The 15,493-nt window shown below is 41.0% G+C and overlaps 1 protein-coding gene across 11 annotated transcripts in view; it reads right to left on the minus strand.

Moving 5' to 3' along the window:
* The window catches only part of EBF1 (EBF transcription factor 1), a 413,030-nt gene that overhangs the window by 384,481 nt on the left and 13,056 nt on the right, over nt 1–15,493 (minus strand). For all 11 annotated transcript variants that reach the window (XM_008984138.5, XM_035283569.3, XM_008984128.5 and 8 more), the window contains exons 5-6: nt 13,251–13,324; nt 1,904–1,972 (exon numbers count right to left, since the gene is read on the minus strand). In XM_008984138.5, coding sequence (XP_008982386.1) covers nt 1,904–1,972; nt 13,251–13,324 — 143 coding nt within the window. The remainder of the gene's footprint in view (nt 1–1,903; nt 1,973–13,250; nt 13,325–15,493) is intronic.

A 15,493-nucleotide genomic window follows, 5' to 3' on the forward strand; every position in this document is an offset into this window, starting at 1 on the left:
CCCTTCTGGGACAGATGCAAGGCGGCAACAATAGAAGCCACACTAATGCAATCCAGGTAACACAATCCTATTTCAAAAACAGGGGCCGGGCTAATTACAGCGCTGCTGAGTCAAGTTTCTTATGCCATCGCAACCCACAGGAACAGGTCAAAATCAAATGTTATTCAAACCACAGTCATATCAACCTTCTATATCAGAGTCACAGCTTAAAACCAAATGAAGAACTTAAAAGCTTAACCCATTCACAAGCAAAAAAAAAAGTGTTTTCATTGAGGGTGGCAAGGTAAGGTTCTTGTCATCATCTAAACCAAAAGGAACTGTATGGCAGAACAAAATGCTTATAGTTTCAAAGTTCTGGGGAATATTTGGGCTGGTCCTTTGATCAGTACACTTTCTTTTTAACAAAAGAGTAAGAAAAATGCTGAAAATAACGAATGATATTTTGGAGAGGTACATTTAAATGAAACAAACCAGCATAAAGGTTAAATTTACTTTTGACCTTATTCATTTGGAGACTTTTATCTTCAGTCACAGAAAAAGCAATTAGATGAACAGTATATCTGCTTTTGTAGATAAACACGCTGTCCTAATTCTATAGGTAGCACACACATCACCATACGTTAAACTTTCACATCTTTTACCTTTGAATCAAATGTACTAGTACTCTTACATGGAGCAAAAATAGATATATTGTAGTGAATATTAGTGAGAAATATTTAGTTAAAATATCTCATTGAAATGTAACCTTTATAAAGCTACTTGGCAACCAATTGGGTTTAAGCCTGAAGACTCACTTAAGTCCATATCAACAATCGATCTTTTGACATAAATTATGACGAAGCAAAGCACACATCTTGCTTTTTGTTGTTGTTGTTAACTGGAAAATGATAAAACAAACCCAAAAAAGGCAGAAAGACAGATTCTTTTTTCTTTTGTTGTTGTTGTTGTCAAAAATCAATATTGCTAAAACCCAAAAAGGGACTTTTGTTCAACCGTTGATTTCCTCAATGAGGGATCAGTCAGTCTTACTGGCAAGACTCTTCTTCCAGCTAGTACAAGATGCTAGCTCTTTTCCTAGCTGACAATCAACAGTATCTATAAACCTTCCAGGCCATTTAACTCTCGATGAGTAATGCTATGTAACGAATGGTTTATCATACATGTTTCCATACAATGAATTTCAATAATTAAAATGTAAAATGAATATTTGGAATGCGACTTTGCATAATGCGTGCACACTGACTCGAAACTGCACTGAACAACTAAAACAGATTTATTGTTCTACAGTGATTTACTTGGTCATGTCAGATTAGTAATATGGATCTGTTTAAAAACACAATAATTAAGACAAGCAGGATAAATTAATCAACTTATAATACAGTCTCCTACTGCAATCAAACCCGGCAAATAACAGTAGAAAATCTTGGTTCACAGATCTCTTTAAACTGCTTTTATGCATAAATAAAACCTTAAAATGTAGATGGATTACATCCAACAGAACTACTGTAGCTAAAAGTGATAATGATTCAAACATTTTTCAAATAAAAGTTAAATATTTATAAGCACCCAACCACATTTCATAAATCACAAACTATTATTATTTTATTTCTGAAGCTTCCTGGCACAGCATGAGGATTGAGCCATAGAAAGTCAGGAAAGAAAAAAATATATTCCTTTAGGAGCATGAATCAGACCAAAACCGGAGCAATACAAGGAACAGGCCTCTAAAAGAACATTCCATATGGCTTTCCCAGGAATCAAAATCGCTCAGCTCAGCGTCAGTCATGACCAAAAGGCAAATTTCGGCCACATGCATTCCTAACCCTCGCCCATGAGCAGCACAAGGGCAGGTGTTTCATTATAATAAGGAATAAGAATCCAGTGAAAGAAGAGTGGTCCCTACCTGTCAATTATCACTGGATCTGAGGGAGTCTCATTTCGGTTGCCACAGCTTTTCTTGTCACAACAGCGGCTATGGAGCAAAAGCAAAAGGATTTAGTACAACCATTACAATGTAAAATCATCACTGAGGCAGACAGAAGGCTCAAATTGCTGGGTTGCAAATGCTAGAATTACCACAAAGCCATACCTGGCAATCAACGGATCCCTGGGACAGAAAATTCTATTTGGGTCACCTATGGGTTAATGGCCAGGCTTAACCTCTCTCTGCTCAAAGGAGGAGGCTGGAGAGAGGGGCTCTCCCAGAGACAAGACTCAGAGCCCCAAGACGGGGTCTCCCCATCACTGCCCGCGGTGCTGGCAGAGTTCACTGTGAAGTGCACTATTATTACATCTACCCAATGAGAATATTCGAGGTTGTGGGTGGCTCAAACGTTCTTCCCTCAAGATCACACTAATTGTGTGGAACGCATCAATAATGAGGTATGAGTGATTTCTCCCCCTGCAGTCATTTTGTATTAAATGGATTCCTTTTTCTTCTCTTTTCTCCTTTATGGGCGGCATTTCCTTCAACCACAGCCTTTCCAAAAATTCCACAGCTGGAACTGTTTGCTTTTGAAACATTTTCATGAGAATAAAGGTAAAACACAATAATTAAGACAAGGAAGAGGCAAGATAAAAGAAAGCGGAGATTCACATTCCTCTGGCTATAAAAGCCTACCCTGGCACCTCTTAAGGTTTCTGGGGGCATTATGGACAGTGGAGGCAATGGCTCGCATAGCCCCGTGAGCGGATGCTCTTTATATTAGAGAAGGAACAGCCTATGGGCTCGAAAAGTACCCACTAGTTGCGGCTGCCAGTTTTTTAAAAACTGAGATGCTTCTAACGGGTAAAAATTTCATGTTTTTGAAAATACAATGGTCAACAGAAAATGATTCATCTGAAACTTGTGTGCGAATTTGCCCCAGTGGCACACTTATAAAAGCAGTGAAGTAGATGGGGAGGGAGGTCCTCCAAAAGTTATATTTCACCAGGCACCACAAGGAAAATAGACACTTCTTGCTCTTACACACACGTGTACACACAAAGGCACACACACATGCACACTTGCAACTTAGTGAATCATACAGCCTAAATTTAGAGGGCTGCTGGAGAGAACCAAATATTGAAAGTCGTCTTCAGGACCCAGAAATATACTTCTGTGTAGGGAGTCCTTCACCAAAATTGGAAAGTCTCTTTTGCCATAACTGTGTCTCTGAGAAGAGAATAAGTTTCCACTTTTGGTGTCACTTCTGTTTTTCTTTCATATCTTCAGAGAGTAAGCATAAGAACTGCCTCTCCTTTGTCTAAGCCTCAGCCAAAACCACTCTGTCCACCGTATAGCCTTTCACCTTCTGATTCAGAGGGAACTGTTTCCTCCAGGCCTGAGTTCTGCTATATACTACTACTTTGGGGATAGAAAACCCAAAGTATCTCAATACCTAAGAGACAGATAAAGTAGCATGTAGTTGAAGCAGTGGAAAGTACAAGCAGTTGAAATGCATGCCAGAGGCCGGGCGCGGTGGCTCAAGCCTGTAATCCCAGCACTTTGGGAGGCTGAGGCGGGTGGATCACGAGGCCAAGAGATCGAGACCGTCCATTTTCAACATGGTGAAACCCTGTCTCTACTAAAGATACAAAAAATTAGCTGGGCACGGTGGCGTGTGCCTGTAATCCCAGCTACTCAGGAGGCTGAGGCAGGAGAATTGCCTGAACCCAGGAGGCGGAGGTTGCGGTGAGCCGAGATCGCGCCATTGCACTCCAGCCTGGGTAACAAGAGCGAAACTCCGTCTAAAAAAAAAAAAAAGAAAAAAGAAATGCATGCCAGAAAATACAGAAAAATGTAACTCCTTCATCCCTGAACTCCGATCCCCTACACCTACATTTCACGGGCTTGTCAGAATAGTATAGTGGTTAAGAACACTGTTTCTGAAATTTAACAGAGCTGCCGGTGTCAACTTGAGCAAGGTAATCTACCTCATAGAATCTCAGTTTCCTTATCTGTAAAATGGAGCAATTATAGTACTCACCTCTAAATGCCAGGGAACAGGCTTGAGGCGATAAGGGTATAAAGCCTCGGTTTCATGACTGGCCTTACTAAAGCTACAGTGAAACGTTGTTATCACCCCCCACACCTACGTCCTTCAGTCCCCTTCTCCTTCAAGTCTAAGCAAATCTGCCCTGTGCTCTACAGAAGCAGCAGGTCTCCAAAAGCAGCCCATCGACAGAGCCCATGTCTCTTTTACCCATGGAGGCAAACTGTCAGATAAGAAAACCTATTTCTCCTTCCTTTTCCTTTTCAAAACAGCAAGTAGGCAACGCAAGCTGCACCCACAGACCTGCCTGGGAGAAATGTCTTCCGGGAACTCCGCCTACCTGCTTGCTGACAACCATGAACAAGGGTCTGTTTCTCAAGCCTATCTGATGCTCTCTTTGCCCACCACACCATCTCCATCCAAGTCCTTGGACTCTGCAGTGGCTGCCCACCGTTCTCACTGTCTCCACTCTGACCCCCTGCAAGAGCCAGAGTGAGCTTTTCCAAACGTCAATGGTACTGGACCACCTCACTGCCCAAGACCTTATAACGGCTTCCCACTGCACTTAGAACAGATCCATGACGTGATGTGATACCAGACCACCTCCCAACCTCCTGCCCCCTTTCTTTAACTTGCCAAGCTCCTTCACCTCACTGGACCATTTCAATCCCTCTCAGATGTGCCCTGTTCAATCTGACCTCAGGCCCAGACCCTGGTCAACTCTTGCCTGGTGGGCCTCTCCAACCTTCTCTAGTTAGCCAACCTTTTCTCACCCTCAGAGCTCAACCTACAGCTCCTTCCCCAGAGAGGTTTAGCCTGATATCTGACCTTTAATTTAAATTAGGTTCTTCCTGGCTTTTTTTTCCTTGTAAGGCACTTAACACAATGCAAATTACATTTTTACATGCATGTGTGTGTACTTTTTGTTTGTTACTGCCTTTCTCCACCTTCCTATTCTTCTCTTCCTTTAACTCATGGACTTTGTAGAGGAAGAAACTATCCATTTTACTTTCCTAATGAGTGGCATAAGGCCTGGGGTAGAATACGAAAGCTCAGATATTAATTGATTGAATAAATGAATGAACGAATAATTTTATGAATGAATGTTATATATTGGGGGGCAAATACAATCCAGAAGAATAGAAGCCAAATGACCCTCTGGGCAGGCATTGTTGATAGAAAGAAGATGCACTTTAACCCATACAACAAACCACCACCCCAAGCATGCCACCCCAGGCCTGAGGTTTTCCTTTGACTTACACACGGCCGTCATCTAAAAATAAAAATGCCCATGAGAGCAGCCAGACGAATTGAAGCACGCCTCTCTAAGGGATCCAGGGAAATAGGCAGGTGCAAAGAGCAGAAGTGTAGAAGGAAAGAAAGAATAGAAATAAAATGGACAGAATGAAGAAAAGTAGAGAAAAAAGAATAAAGGGCTAGAGGTTACTCACCACTTATAAAGAAAACTTGATGCCAAGTATGAGAAATAGCCCAACATGCCTCCTGTTTCTTGGATCATATCACCATGTCACATAGTCATTATTCCTGAAATGGGCTATTCCAGCTTCCGTTCTGCACCTCAAAATCACATTTGCTACAAAATAGTGTCTGCTACACAGTATGATCCTGTTAGATACACACACACACACACACACAGATGTGTGTCTACAGTATGATCTTGTTAAATATATACACACGCACACATAAACATGTGTGTCTACATATATATACACACACACAGATGTGTGTACACATACATGTATATATGGAATTCTGTGCAGCATTAAAAAGAAAGAAGGTAGGGTTAGATGTACTCTCATGGAAAAAAATCTACAGTACATTGTGAATCGAGAAAACCTAACTGCAGAATACAATGCAGAGGATAACCCCATTTCTAGGAGAAAAATGAAAGCATGAAAGGGTGAAAGGCAGAGAGGGAGGGAAAGAGAGGGTTTGTACAAGTGTGGTTCACTCCCTCGCTTCATTCAAGTCTCTGCATGATGTCACGGCTTTAGCAATGCCTTCCCTGACCGCCCAGAGCACTCTAGCTCCTTAACCTGCTTCACTTTTCTTCATAGTACTCACCATGTTGTATTTTACATTCATTTGTCTTTTATTGTCTCTCTCATCTGAATATAAGACCCACAAAGACAGTCCTAGACTGTTTTTCTCACCCCTATATCGCCAGTAACTAGAACTGAGCCTGGCACATAGTAGGCCATCGGGAAATATTTTTTAAATGTAGGAACTTCAAAGAGTTAACCTATAGAGAGTGGAACAGGCAGTGGGGAAGAATAGAAGATATGCATTTTATTTTTATGCTTTTGCAGTGGTTTGCTTTTTTTCTTTTTGAAGACAGGGTCTCACTCTGTCACCCAGGCTGGGGTGCAGTCGTGTAATCTTAGCTCAGCTCACTGGAGCCTCAACCTCCTGGGGCTAAAGTGATCTTCCCACCTCAGGCCCTTAAGTAGCACATGCCACAATTCCCAGCTAATTCTGTGTATTTTTTTGTGGAGACTGAGTCTCACCATGTTGCCAAGGCTGGTCTCAAATTCCTGGGCTCAAGCCATTCACCCACCTCAGCCTTCCAAAGTGGTGGGATTACAGGCTTGAGCCACCACGCCCAGCCTAGTGTTCTGCTTTATATGGCAATATGGTTTTGTATTAAAAATTAAAAATCAACCACAAGTGGGGGAAGGAAAGGCTTCTTGTAGACTGAATTGATATCAAGCTGCCTGTGGCTTCCTAGAGCCAAGCAGAGCGAGGACCGCTCCTTTGTCCCCAGGATGCTCTTTCCTGCCCGTGGTTCTTTCTGCTAATCTCAGAAGGACCAAGAGTGGGCACCAACCTCCACTATACGCTGGTGAAGCATTAACCATGAAGAAAAAGCTGAAAGGAGAATGAATTCACTTATGTTTTAGGCAGAAGAGGGCTCATACTGAAACAATTCTTCAGATGAAGCAGATGCAAAAGCACTTGACAGGAAAAGCGACAGCGTTAAAGAAATCGCAGTGATAATTAGGTCCTCATTATTGTGTGGCTGATGGACCTTCATCCATTCAAAGCACTATTTTTTAGGCTCCTACTATGTGTGCTGGGCACTGTACCAGGCACAGACTTGGGATTTGCTCTCACGCTGGCATCTTGCGAGGCTTGGAGTTTCCTAATTTGCTTTGTCACCGGGGCAAGATTTTAAAAGCAGGCCACTGTTTGCATCCCTTCTGAACCTGCAACCTCAGTGACAGGAGAACGATGTGGCCAGTCCCAGGCATGGGTAGCCAGCACCTTGTGTGGTATGTACACTGTGGACCGAAATCAGCAGCCCTTTCCTCAGCAGGATCGTGTATCTCCCAAACAACTCTGCACATCCAGAGAAAAGAGAACTTACGAATCTCTTTCTTACCAGTCTAACACAGGTGGCGTATTTCTAGAGCTTCATAAACTAGAGCAAGAAAGACCTAAATATTCCCAGTCATGGGATCAGCAGATCCTCATCTTAGGGACATGGAACCATTTCCTGTGAGTAGGGTCTTTCTCAACTGGAGAAAAGCATCATTTCAAACTTGAAACTTTACAGTAAAAAACAAGATGCCTTATCTATTTCCCTAACGTGGCCAGAGAGTGAGAACTGTGATTTATCTGAATAGTCTGATTAATAGTTACAAAGATGACTTGATCTTAAAGAAGCCATTACATAAATAGACTTTTCTATCCTCTATCTTTCTCCCACGTCTTAAAGTAAGTGATCTGTCCTCATCACACTATACTTGAGTTACAGAGGAATGGGGGAGGGATTTTAGAGGGTGTATGAAATGTCTGGGTATGTCGGTTGCAGTCCAGCCAAAATTTCTCTGTGGAGAGTTCCTGAGCTCACAAGTCCATCTCCTGCCTTACCCGGACAAGCCCCATCAAGGACTCCTCCTCTGTTTTGCATTTGCCACTCCTTCCTCCCTGGTTAATTCTTCCCTTTAGTCCGCAAACATCGTCAAGTTTTCCCATTGTCTAAAATTTTAAAAGGACACTCTTTCTTTTCTCCCAGTTAGTTTCCTCACTGCCGACATCCTTCTTTTAAGAGTCCCCGCCACTCCTTGCCACTTCAACCACATAATACAGGCATCCAGGCCCTCAGTGTGTACTTGAATCTCCTCTTAAAGTTTACCAGTGACCATTTTGGTGCTTTCTCAGCCTTCACGTCCATCTAGATCTCTCTAGTACTTGTTATGCGACTCCTCAAACGCCCTCCATTTATTTATTTGTTTGTTTGTTTGTTTTGAGATGGGGTGGAGTCTCACTCAGTCCCCCAGGCTGGAGTGCAGTGGTGCAATCTCCTCTCACTGCAACCTCTGCCTCCTGGATTCAAGAGATTCTTGTGCCTCACTCTCCCAAGTTCCTCGGACTACAGGTTCACACCACCACACCCAGCTAATTTTTGTAATTTTTGGTAGAGATGGGGTTTTACCATGTTGGCCAGACTGGTCTTGAACTCTTGGCCTCAAGTGATCTGTCCACCTTGGCCTCCCAAAATGCTGGGATTACAGACATGAGCCACTGTGCCTAGGCTCCTTTTATTTCTATGCTTTGTATGCTCAAGCTTCTTTTTCCTAACTCTCTAACACACCCTGCCTTCTTGCTAAGTGTAATTATTCCCCCAAGAATATAGCCATGACTTCTCCTTCTACTCTCCTTCCCTTGTCAATCCCATCGAAGCCCATAGCTTGAACTCTTACCCTTGGGAAAAGACCTCTGAAGTCAGTTATCTTCAACCATAACTTTATTTCCAGATCAGAACTCAGGTCCAACCACCTGCAGGACTCTCCACAGAAAAAATTTGGCTGGACTGCAACAGACATACCCAAACATTTCAGACACCCTCTAAAATTCCTCTGCCTACTCCTGCTACCCACCTACAAATATTCCCTCCCTTCTCTGAACAGGCATAGTGCTTTGCCTCAACCTCGTATCACATTCAACCCTTTCTAGAGTGCAGTCTCATTATCTGCCAACAGATATCATCTCCCAGGCCACACTGTAAGCTCCCCTACTGCAGGACTCAGTCTTCTCTGGCTCTCCATTTTTGAGTGTTTTGCACATAGTAGGTGCTAAAAGAATAAATGAAAATATCCTTAAGCACCACAACTAGAATGGACAAAGTACATGAATGTTTCAGTAGATGTTTCACTTTGATTCAATGTTCTTTTATCCTCATTCATGCTGAGCAACTGTGTACCACGTCCTTAGCCCCACACTGCAAATATTGCTGCTACTGCTTCTATTAATACAAATACTCCTACTATTAATAATAAAAATAGACACCCAGTACTTACGGTGTGTCAAGGCACTGCAATAAGCATTTACAGGGATTACTGCATTTAATCTTCACCACCACCCTATGAGATAAGTGCTATTATCCCTCACTTCACAAATAGGACAACTGAAGACAGAGGAACACCCAGTAACTTCCCTGCCTTCAAGGAACAATCAGTCCAGCAAAGGAAGACAGATTGCGGGCACAAGATTACAAGTGTGCTGCGTGCTGTGACAGGCAAGCACAGCAGACTGTGCTCATCCATGTCCGCCTAATCCATGGTTTTCCTTTCCATGGTTTCAGTTACCTGTGATCCAGTACTACATACTACATTTTTATTGTTGTTGTTCTGAGATGGGGTCTCACTCTGTCACCAGGCTAGAGTGCAGTGGTGCAATCATAGCTCACTGCAGCCTGGATCTCCTGGGCTCAAGCGATCCTCCCACCTCAGCCTCCTGAGTAGCTGGAAATACAGGTGAGCACCATACCTGGCTAATTCTTCTTCTAATTTTTATAGAGATGGGGGGATGTCTCACTACGTTTCCCAGGCCCGTCTTGAACTCCTGAACTCAAGCAATCCTCCCACCATGACCCCCTCAATGGGCTGGGATTCTGTACAATATTTTGAGAGACAGATCACATCCACATAGCTTTAAATACAGTGTGTTAGTTGTTATGATTGTTCTACTTTATTATTAGTTGTTGTTCATCTCTTATGTCTAATTTATAAATTAAACATGTATGTATAGGAAAAAATATAGCGTATGTAAGGTTTGGTACTGTCTGCAGTTTCAGGCGTCTGCTGTGGATCATGTAACACATCCTCTGTGGATAAGAGGGGACCACTGTTTACAGGACAACGTAACAATGGGACATGACTTAGGCTGAGAGCCAGGGATGCTTTCCTGAAGAAGCCATGCCTAAGTGGGAATCTGAAGGATGGAATCAGAACAAACCAGTAAAAGAGAAAGGAACAAAAAGAAACTTCAGGGAGCCCTGAGAACTCACGGTCCTATAAGAGACCATACACTGATGAGGGTAAGAGTGCCTTTTTAAACAGAGCTCTGGCTTCAGTGACCAAGCATAGTTCCTATTTTCCATCCACATTTAAACACAGGATGTCAGGATGCCTTTTAATCAAATCCCTTCTAGAATCATGCTTTACAAAATGTGTGGGGCCACATTATTTTAAGAGTATAGCAAAATGTAATGATGATTGATATGATAGATTCCAATTTACCAAAAAGGCAGAGACTCCCTCAGAATTTCACAGAATGAGCTCCACATCAAGTCAAAGAGGTTTTGTCTCTGAGTGGTAATAATTATAACATAATCCAATGGCGGCAAGTCCCTTCACCAGCCCAGGCAGTGGGGTCACCTTTTAGAACACAATGGATTTCAAAATTTGCAACCACCTGACACACAGTTCTCTGGTGTTTCTCATTTTTTCTTCCTCTTTTTTTCCCCTTTGCCCGCAACAAAAAAGAATCATACCAAGCCTTGTCTTGTCGATCTAAATTCTCTGTGTCTCCTTCACCATAGCCGACATACTATAAATATACAGCTTTCACGACATCAACGCAAAGTTTTATTGTGCCGTTAGCTTTGATAGAAAGCACTGCAGAAAGTTGTTTAGAAATTAAATATCTAAAACAAGCTATTTTAAAATCCAGGGCCCTCACTATTTCATGTCTGCAATGAAGAAATTTCATCTTGGGGAGAGCAAGCTGTCTTTCACACCATATGGCTAATGGTGGTGCATAGCAATTAGCCAGCCTGATTAATGGGGAACAGACTCTAATTTTATGCTTATAATTGAGCCTGCATTTGCACCCCTGGTGCAAATTCAGCACATCCCAACTTCCACTTACAACAGGCAAGAAATCAAGAGAAATAGGATGGTGTGGAAAGTGAGAATTTTTTTCCTAAAGCCCCCTAAAGAGCATCAGATTTGCAATTTAAAAGACTGTTAGCCACACAATAGATGACAGGTTTGTGTAATAGGGTCATGGCAGCCTGGTAAACAAACAGCACCCCTTACACATCTATAGGCAGCCAGAAAAACCCGTAATCTGTAACATTAGCAGGTTGACATTTTGAATATGGCTTTTCCCTCTTAGCCACGCAGTACAAACATCATCATTTGCCTTCAGTGGCTTGAGAATTTTATTTTTGCTATTTTTATGTTTCTGAAAAACAGAAAGAACATCAGCAGTAAAGCACACCAACCAGCATAATAAAGTACTTTGGACCAATGAATTTTAAAAACAAGAAAAATATAAACTGCATTAATAGAGGGTAGGCTGTGTGTGAAAGGCATAGTATATCTTCAAGTGTTTCAAGAATAGAATGATTTCCAGCATAGTCTAAACGTGTGCAGATATGAGATGCAAATCTATGAAATATAGATATGATATGGCCTATTGGTTCAGATCCATCTTCCTGTCTGTTTCCTATTTTGCTAGAATCACATGTAGTACAACATGGAAAATTCACTCTAACGACATGCTAATTGTAAGAAGCCAAAACAGAGCTATGGTCAAAAAGATTATAAGAAGAAAGAGGTCATGTTTTAATGTTTTTCAAAATGAATTTTACTCACAATTCTGAAAGGTGCAACTCAGCTTTATTGCAGAATTGTTATGCATAATATAACATTCATTTTTGTCTAATATCTCATAAAGAAATTCTATTGCCATATTTTTGGGGTTCTGCTACCGTTTTAAAATTAGAGAAAAACAACCTGTTTTCATAATAATGAACAGGTTTTACAAATCACTGAAATGAAAACTTGTGAAACTCATATATTTTAGAATAAGATGTTAGAGATATTTTTTTAAAGGGAAGAAATGAAAACTGTATATCCACACATAATTGTAGACACATAAGAAGGTGGTATTCAAGATTTTGCTCAGAAAGCACATGAAGCCCTTTTTGTTTCCACCTGTAGAGTTTTAAGATTGCTTTCCCCCACAAGTCCATGAGCAGCGAATAAAGCCCTCCCGTGCTGAGGCAGCAGCTGAAGCCCCTAAATGGATTGGCCAGTAATAGTCAGCAGCCAGGCCAGCATTGTGCCAGGAAGAGCCTGCATGGTTAACAAAGCAATTAGTAGCCTTTCTCTGATGCACAGTGGCATCTTCATGCTTTATCCAATTATTCAGAATATATTGGGAGCAAAGTGCTGGTGTTATTTTATGCAGAATAAGAATGCAAGTTAAAGGGCTGTTCCCTGCTCTACTCCTCACATGCGGAAAGCCTGGCTGAGGCCATGGAAGTTAATTTGGTCTACTTGCCTGTTTTCAAATGTAGCAGTCTGATTACAGGCAAAAATAAAGACACTTATGAGGCGGGGAGGGAGATCACATGAATTGTATACCGTTTAGGGACTCATTTTTCCCCTCACTACATCTGAGAAATATTAGCTACATTGTCAGAGTTATATATAGGTAACTAAGAGGTCATATGCAAGGGGGGAAAAAACCCGCAACCCACATTCAATCATTCTATTTAAGAAGAAATGATGCTTAAGTGTGGACAGTCAGATTTTTAAGTGGGAGGATTAGAAAGGGGAACTATAACTTTCAAGTCTTACCCAAACAGAAGACTCTGCTGACATCAATAGAACTCTTACTCATTTTACTAGCAATGCAGTTGAGCGCATATATTAACACTAAAAGGGTTATATTGCTTTATTTGATTTTAAGAGAGAAGGGGAAGGCAGTGCTGTGTACCCATTAACAGTGTGATATCAAAATGGAAATGTATGTCTTTCAGGATGAAATCTAATAAATAATTGAGAACTACTGTGATGCCTGACACTTTACTACCAAATACATCTAAGAGTTCTTTTTAGATTGTCTATAGAAGCAAGATAAATGTCTACCAAAAAAAAGACCAAAGTTCACCAAGACTTGAAATGCAAATTTATCTTCTCTTTACTAATTAAAGGGAGAGACCAAGATATTTCTTACCTGCACATGATCTCATGTGTGAGCAAAACTCGGCACATTTCTGGGTTCTTGTCTTGGCCTTCATACACTATGGCCTGAAAGCAAAAGCACAATTTTAGCTAAGAATGGAAACAAGTAGCAGAAAAAAAAAAAAGATCACAATTGAGCTCTTAACCACTTCACCACTCCTGAAGGCCAAATTAGCTTTGAGGAGCCAAAGACATCACTGGGCTGATTGTTTGAAGGTATGTTATTCAGGATTAACCTGGAAGGCATGGAACAAGGTATATTTCTCCCTGCCTGTCAACCACCTTGCCATGATGCACATCTTTGGGTCAGAGTGTGAGATGGGCAAGGCAGTCACAATTCTCCTTTCAATACAGAATACAAATAAATCTCATCGATAAGGAGGGAAAACCCAGACGGCTTAGCAGACTGAGACACTATTTAACGAAAATATAGAAAAGCATTTGGACTCGATTTTTAAATGATACGTATTTGCCTCCTCAGTTTACTACCTCGATGCTCGACATTTAGTCTTTGGTGGTAGTACTAGAAAACACGTGTGGGTGAACTAAGGCGCCATTCACTAACTGTGTCAGGTTTGCAGTGATTCATCAATCAGGGAAAATCCCTCTTCCCATCACCGGGCTGAGAACATGTGCTCTCACAGGTGTACACCCACCCAAACAAGAGTACTTGCTGGCATATGCTGTGTGTGGGGGTTTAAGCCATAGAGTTATCTCCCTAAAGTCAGAAGAGTTACATCTGATTCTCAAAATCTGGAGTCCCAAACCACCTCGCCAACCCAAATGGTTTTTTCTATTTTTTCTAATGTGCTTGTAAAACAAATATTTTACTTAAGGACACCAAGAAGGTTTCCTGGGACCTCAGTTTTTGTGTATCTGCATGTTAATACCTGGACCAAAGCAATACACACAGCTATTAGCAGAGCAGGGCTCTGCACTGAGCTACATTTCGCTAATTTAACACTGTATCACTGCATAATACCAATATCACACGGCTTCAAATTGTTAATAAAATTATTTTCACACATTCCTATAACCCTCAATTTCTTGTTGACAAAACTACTTAAATTGGTCAGAGACTATCTTTGCATAGCCAATTACAAGTTAGTTTTATACAGAGATGCTACAACGCTAACTTGTAGTTGGCTCTAATGTGCTTTGCTTTTGAACCTGAGACTTTCAGAACCTGTAAATGGTGAGTATAACTTAAGTCCCAGTGTGTATAGATCCTCAGAGAGTACTGTGGCTATGGTATCTGACCCCGTTACAAAACAAATAATGCAATAAAATAAAACATGAGAAAAGGCACTTGTATGAGGAGAAAATAATTCTCTACCACCGGCCCATCGAAAACACTTTTTATGGCTAGCCTATAATACCTTGTGTCTAAAAATGTTTTTACTTTGACATACGTGTAGACTTACAGAAAACTTTCAAGAATACATAAAGAATTCCAAGATACTCTTCAGCCAGATTTTACCAGATTACCCAAATGTTTATATTTTATTAAATTTGCTTTATTCTTTACTCTGTATTTTTTACAAATCATTTATTAAGTAAATTGTAGACATGCCCTAAATACTTCAGCCTGTATGTCCTCAAAACAAGGAATTCTCTTACATAACTACAGTAGTTATCTAAATCAGAAAATAATTATTGATACAATAATCTAATCTACAGACCGTAGACCAGTTACCCAATAATGTCCTTCACAGCAAAAGAAAATCCAATTCTGCATTCAGTTGTCATGTCTCCTTTAATATGAAACATTTCTGAGTCTTTATATTTCATGACATTGACATTTGTTAAGACTACAAGCCAGTTGTTTTGTAGAACATCCCTCAATTTGGGTTTGCCTGAGTGTCCTCAGGCTTGGATTAAAGTTACGTACTTCAGGGCAGAGATACCACAGAGGTGATTTTGAGTTCCTCCCAGCATATCAAATCATGTTGTTGACTACTTCGACTATTGGCAATATTAATTCTGACCATTTGGTTAAGGTAGTGCCTGCTATCCACCGGAGATCATCAGCCAGGTTTTCCACAGTCGTTATTACTTTACCCTATGTAATTCATAGCTATCTTCTGCAGAGGTAATATAGATTGTGTTAATATCTTATTATGTGTCAAATTTTCATCCACTAGTTTCAGCATGCATTGATGATTCTTTTCTGTATTCTTAAAAGACCTTTTCAAATTCCTAAGCACTTGCACTACTCAAGAAAATACATTAACA

The sequence above is a fragment of the Callithrix jacchus genome, chromosome 2 (genome assembly GCF_049354715.1).
Source record: "Callithrix jacchus isolate 240 chromosome 2, calJac240_pri, whole genome shotgun sequence".
Classification (NCBI taxonomy): Eukaryota; Metazoa; Chordata; class Mammalia; order Primates; family Cebidae; genus Callithrix; species Callithrix jacchus.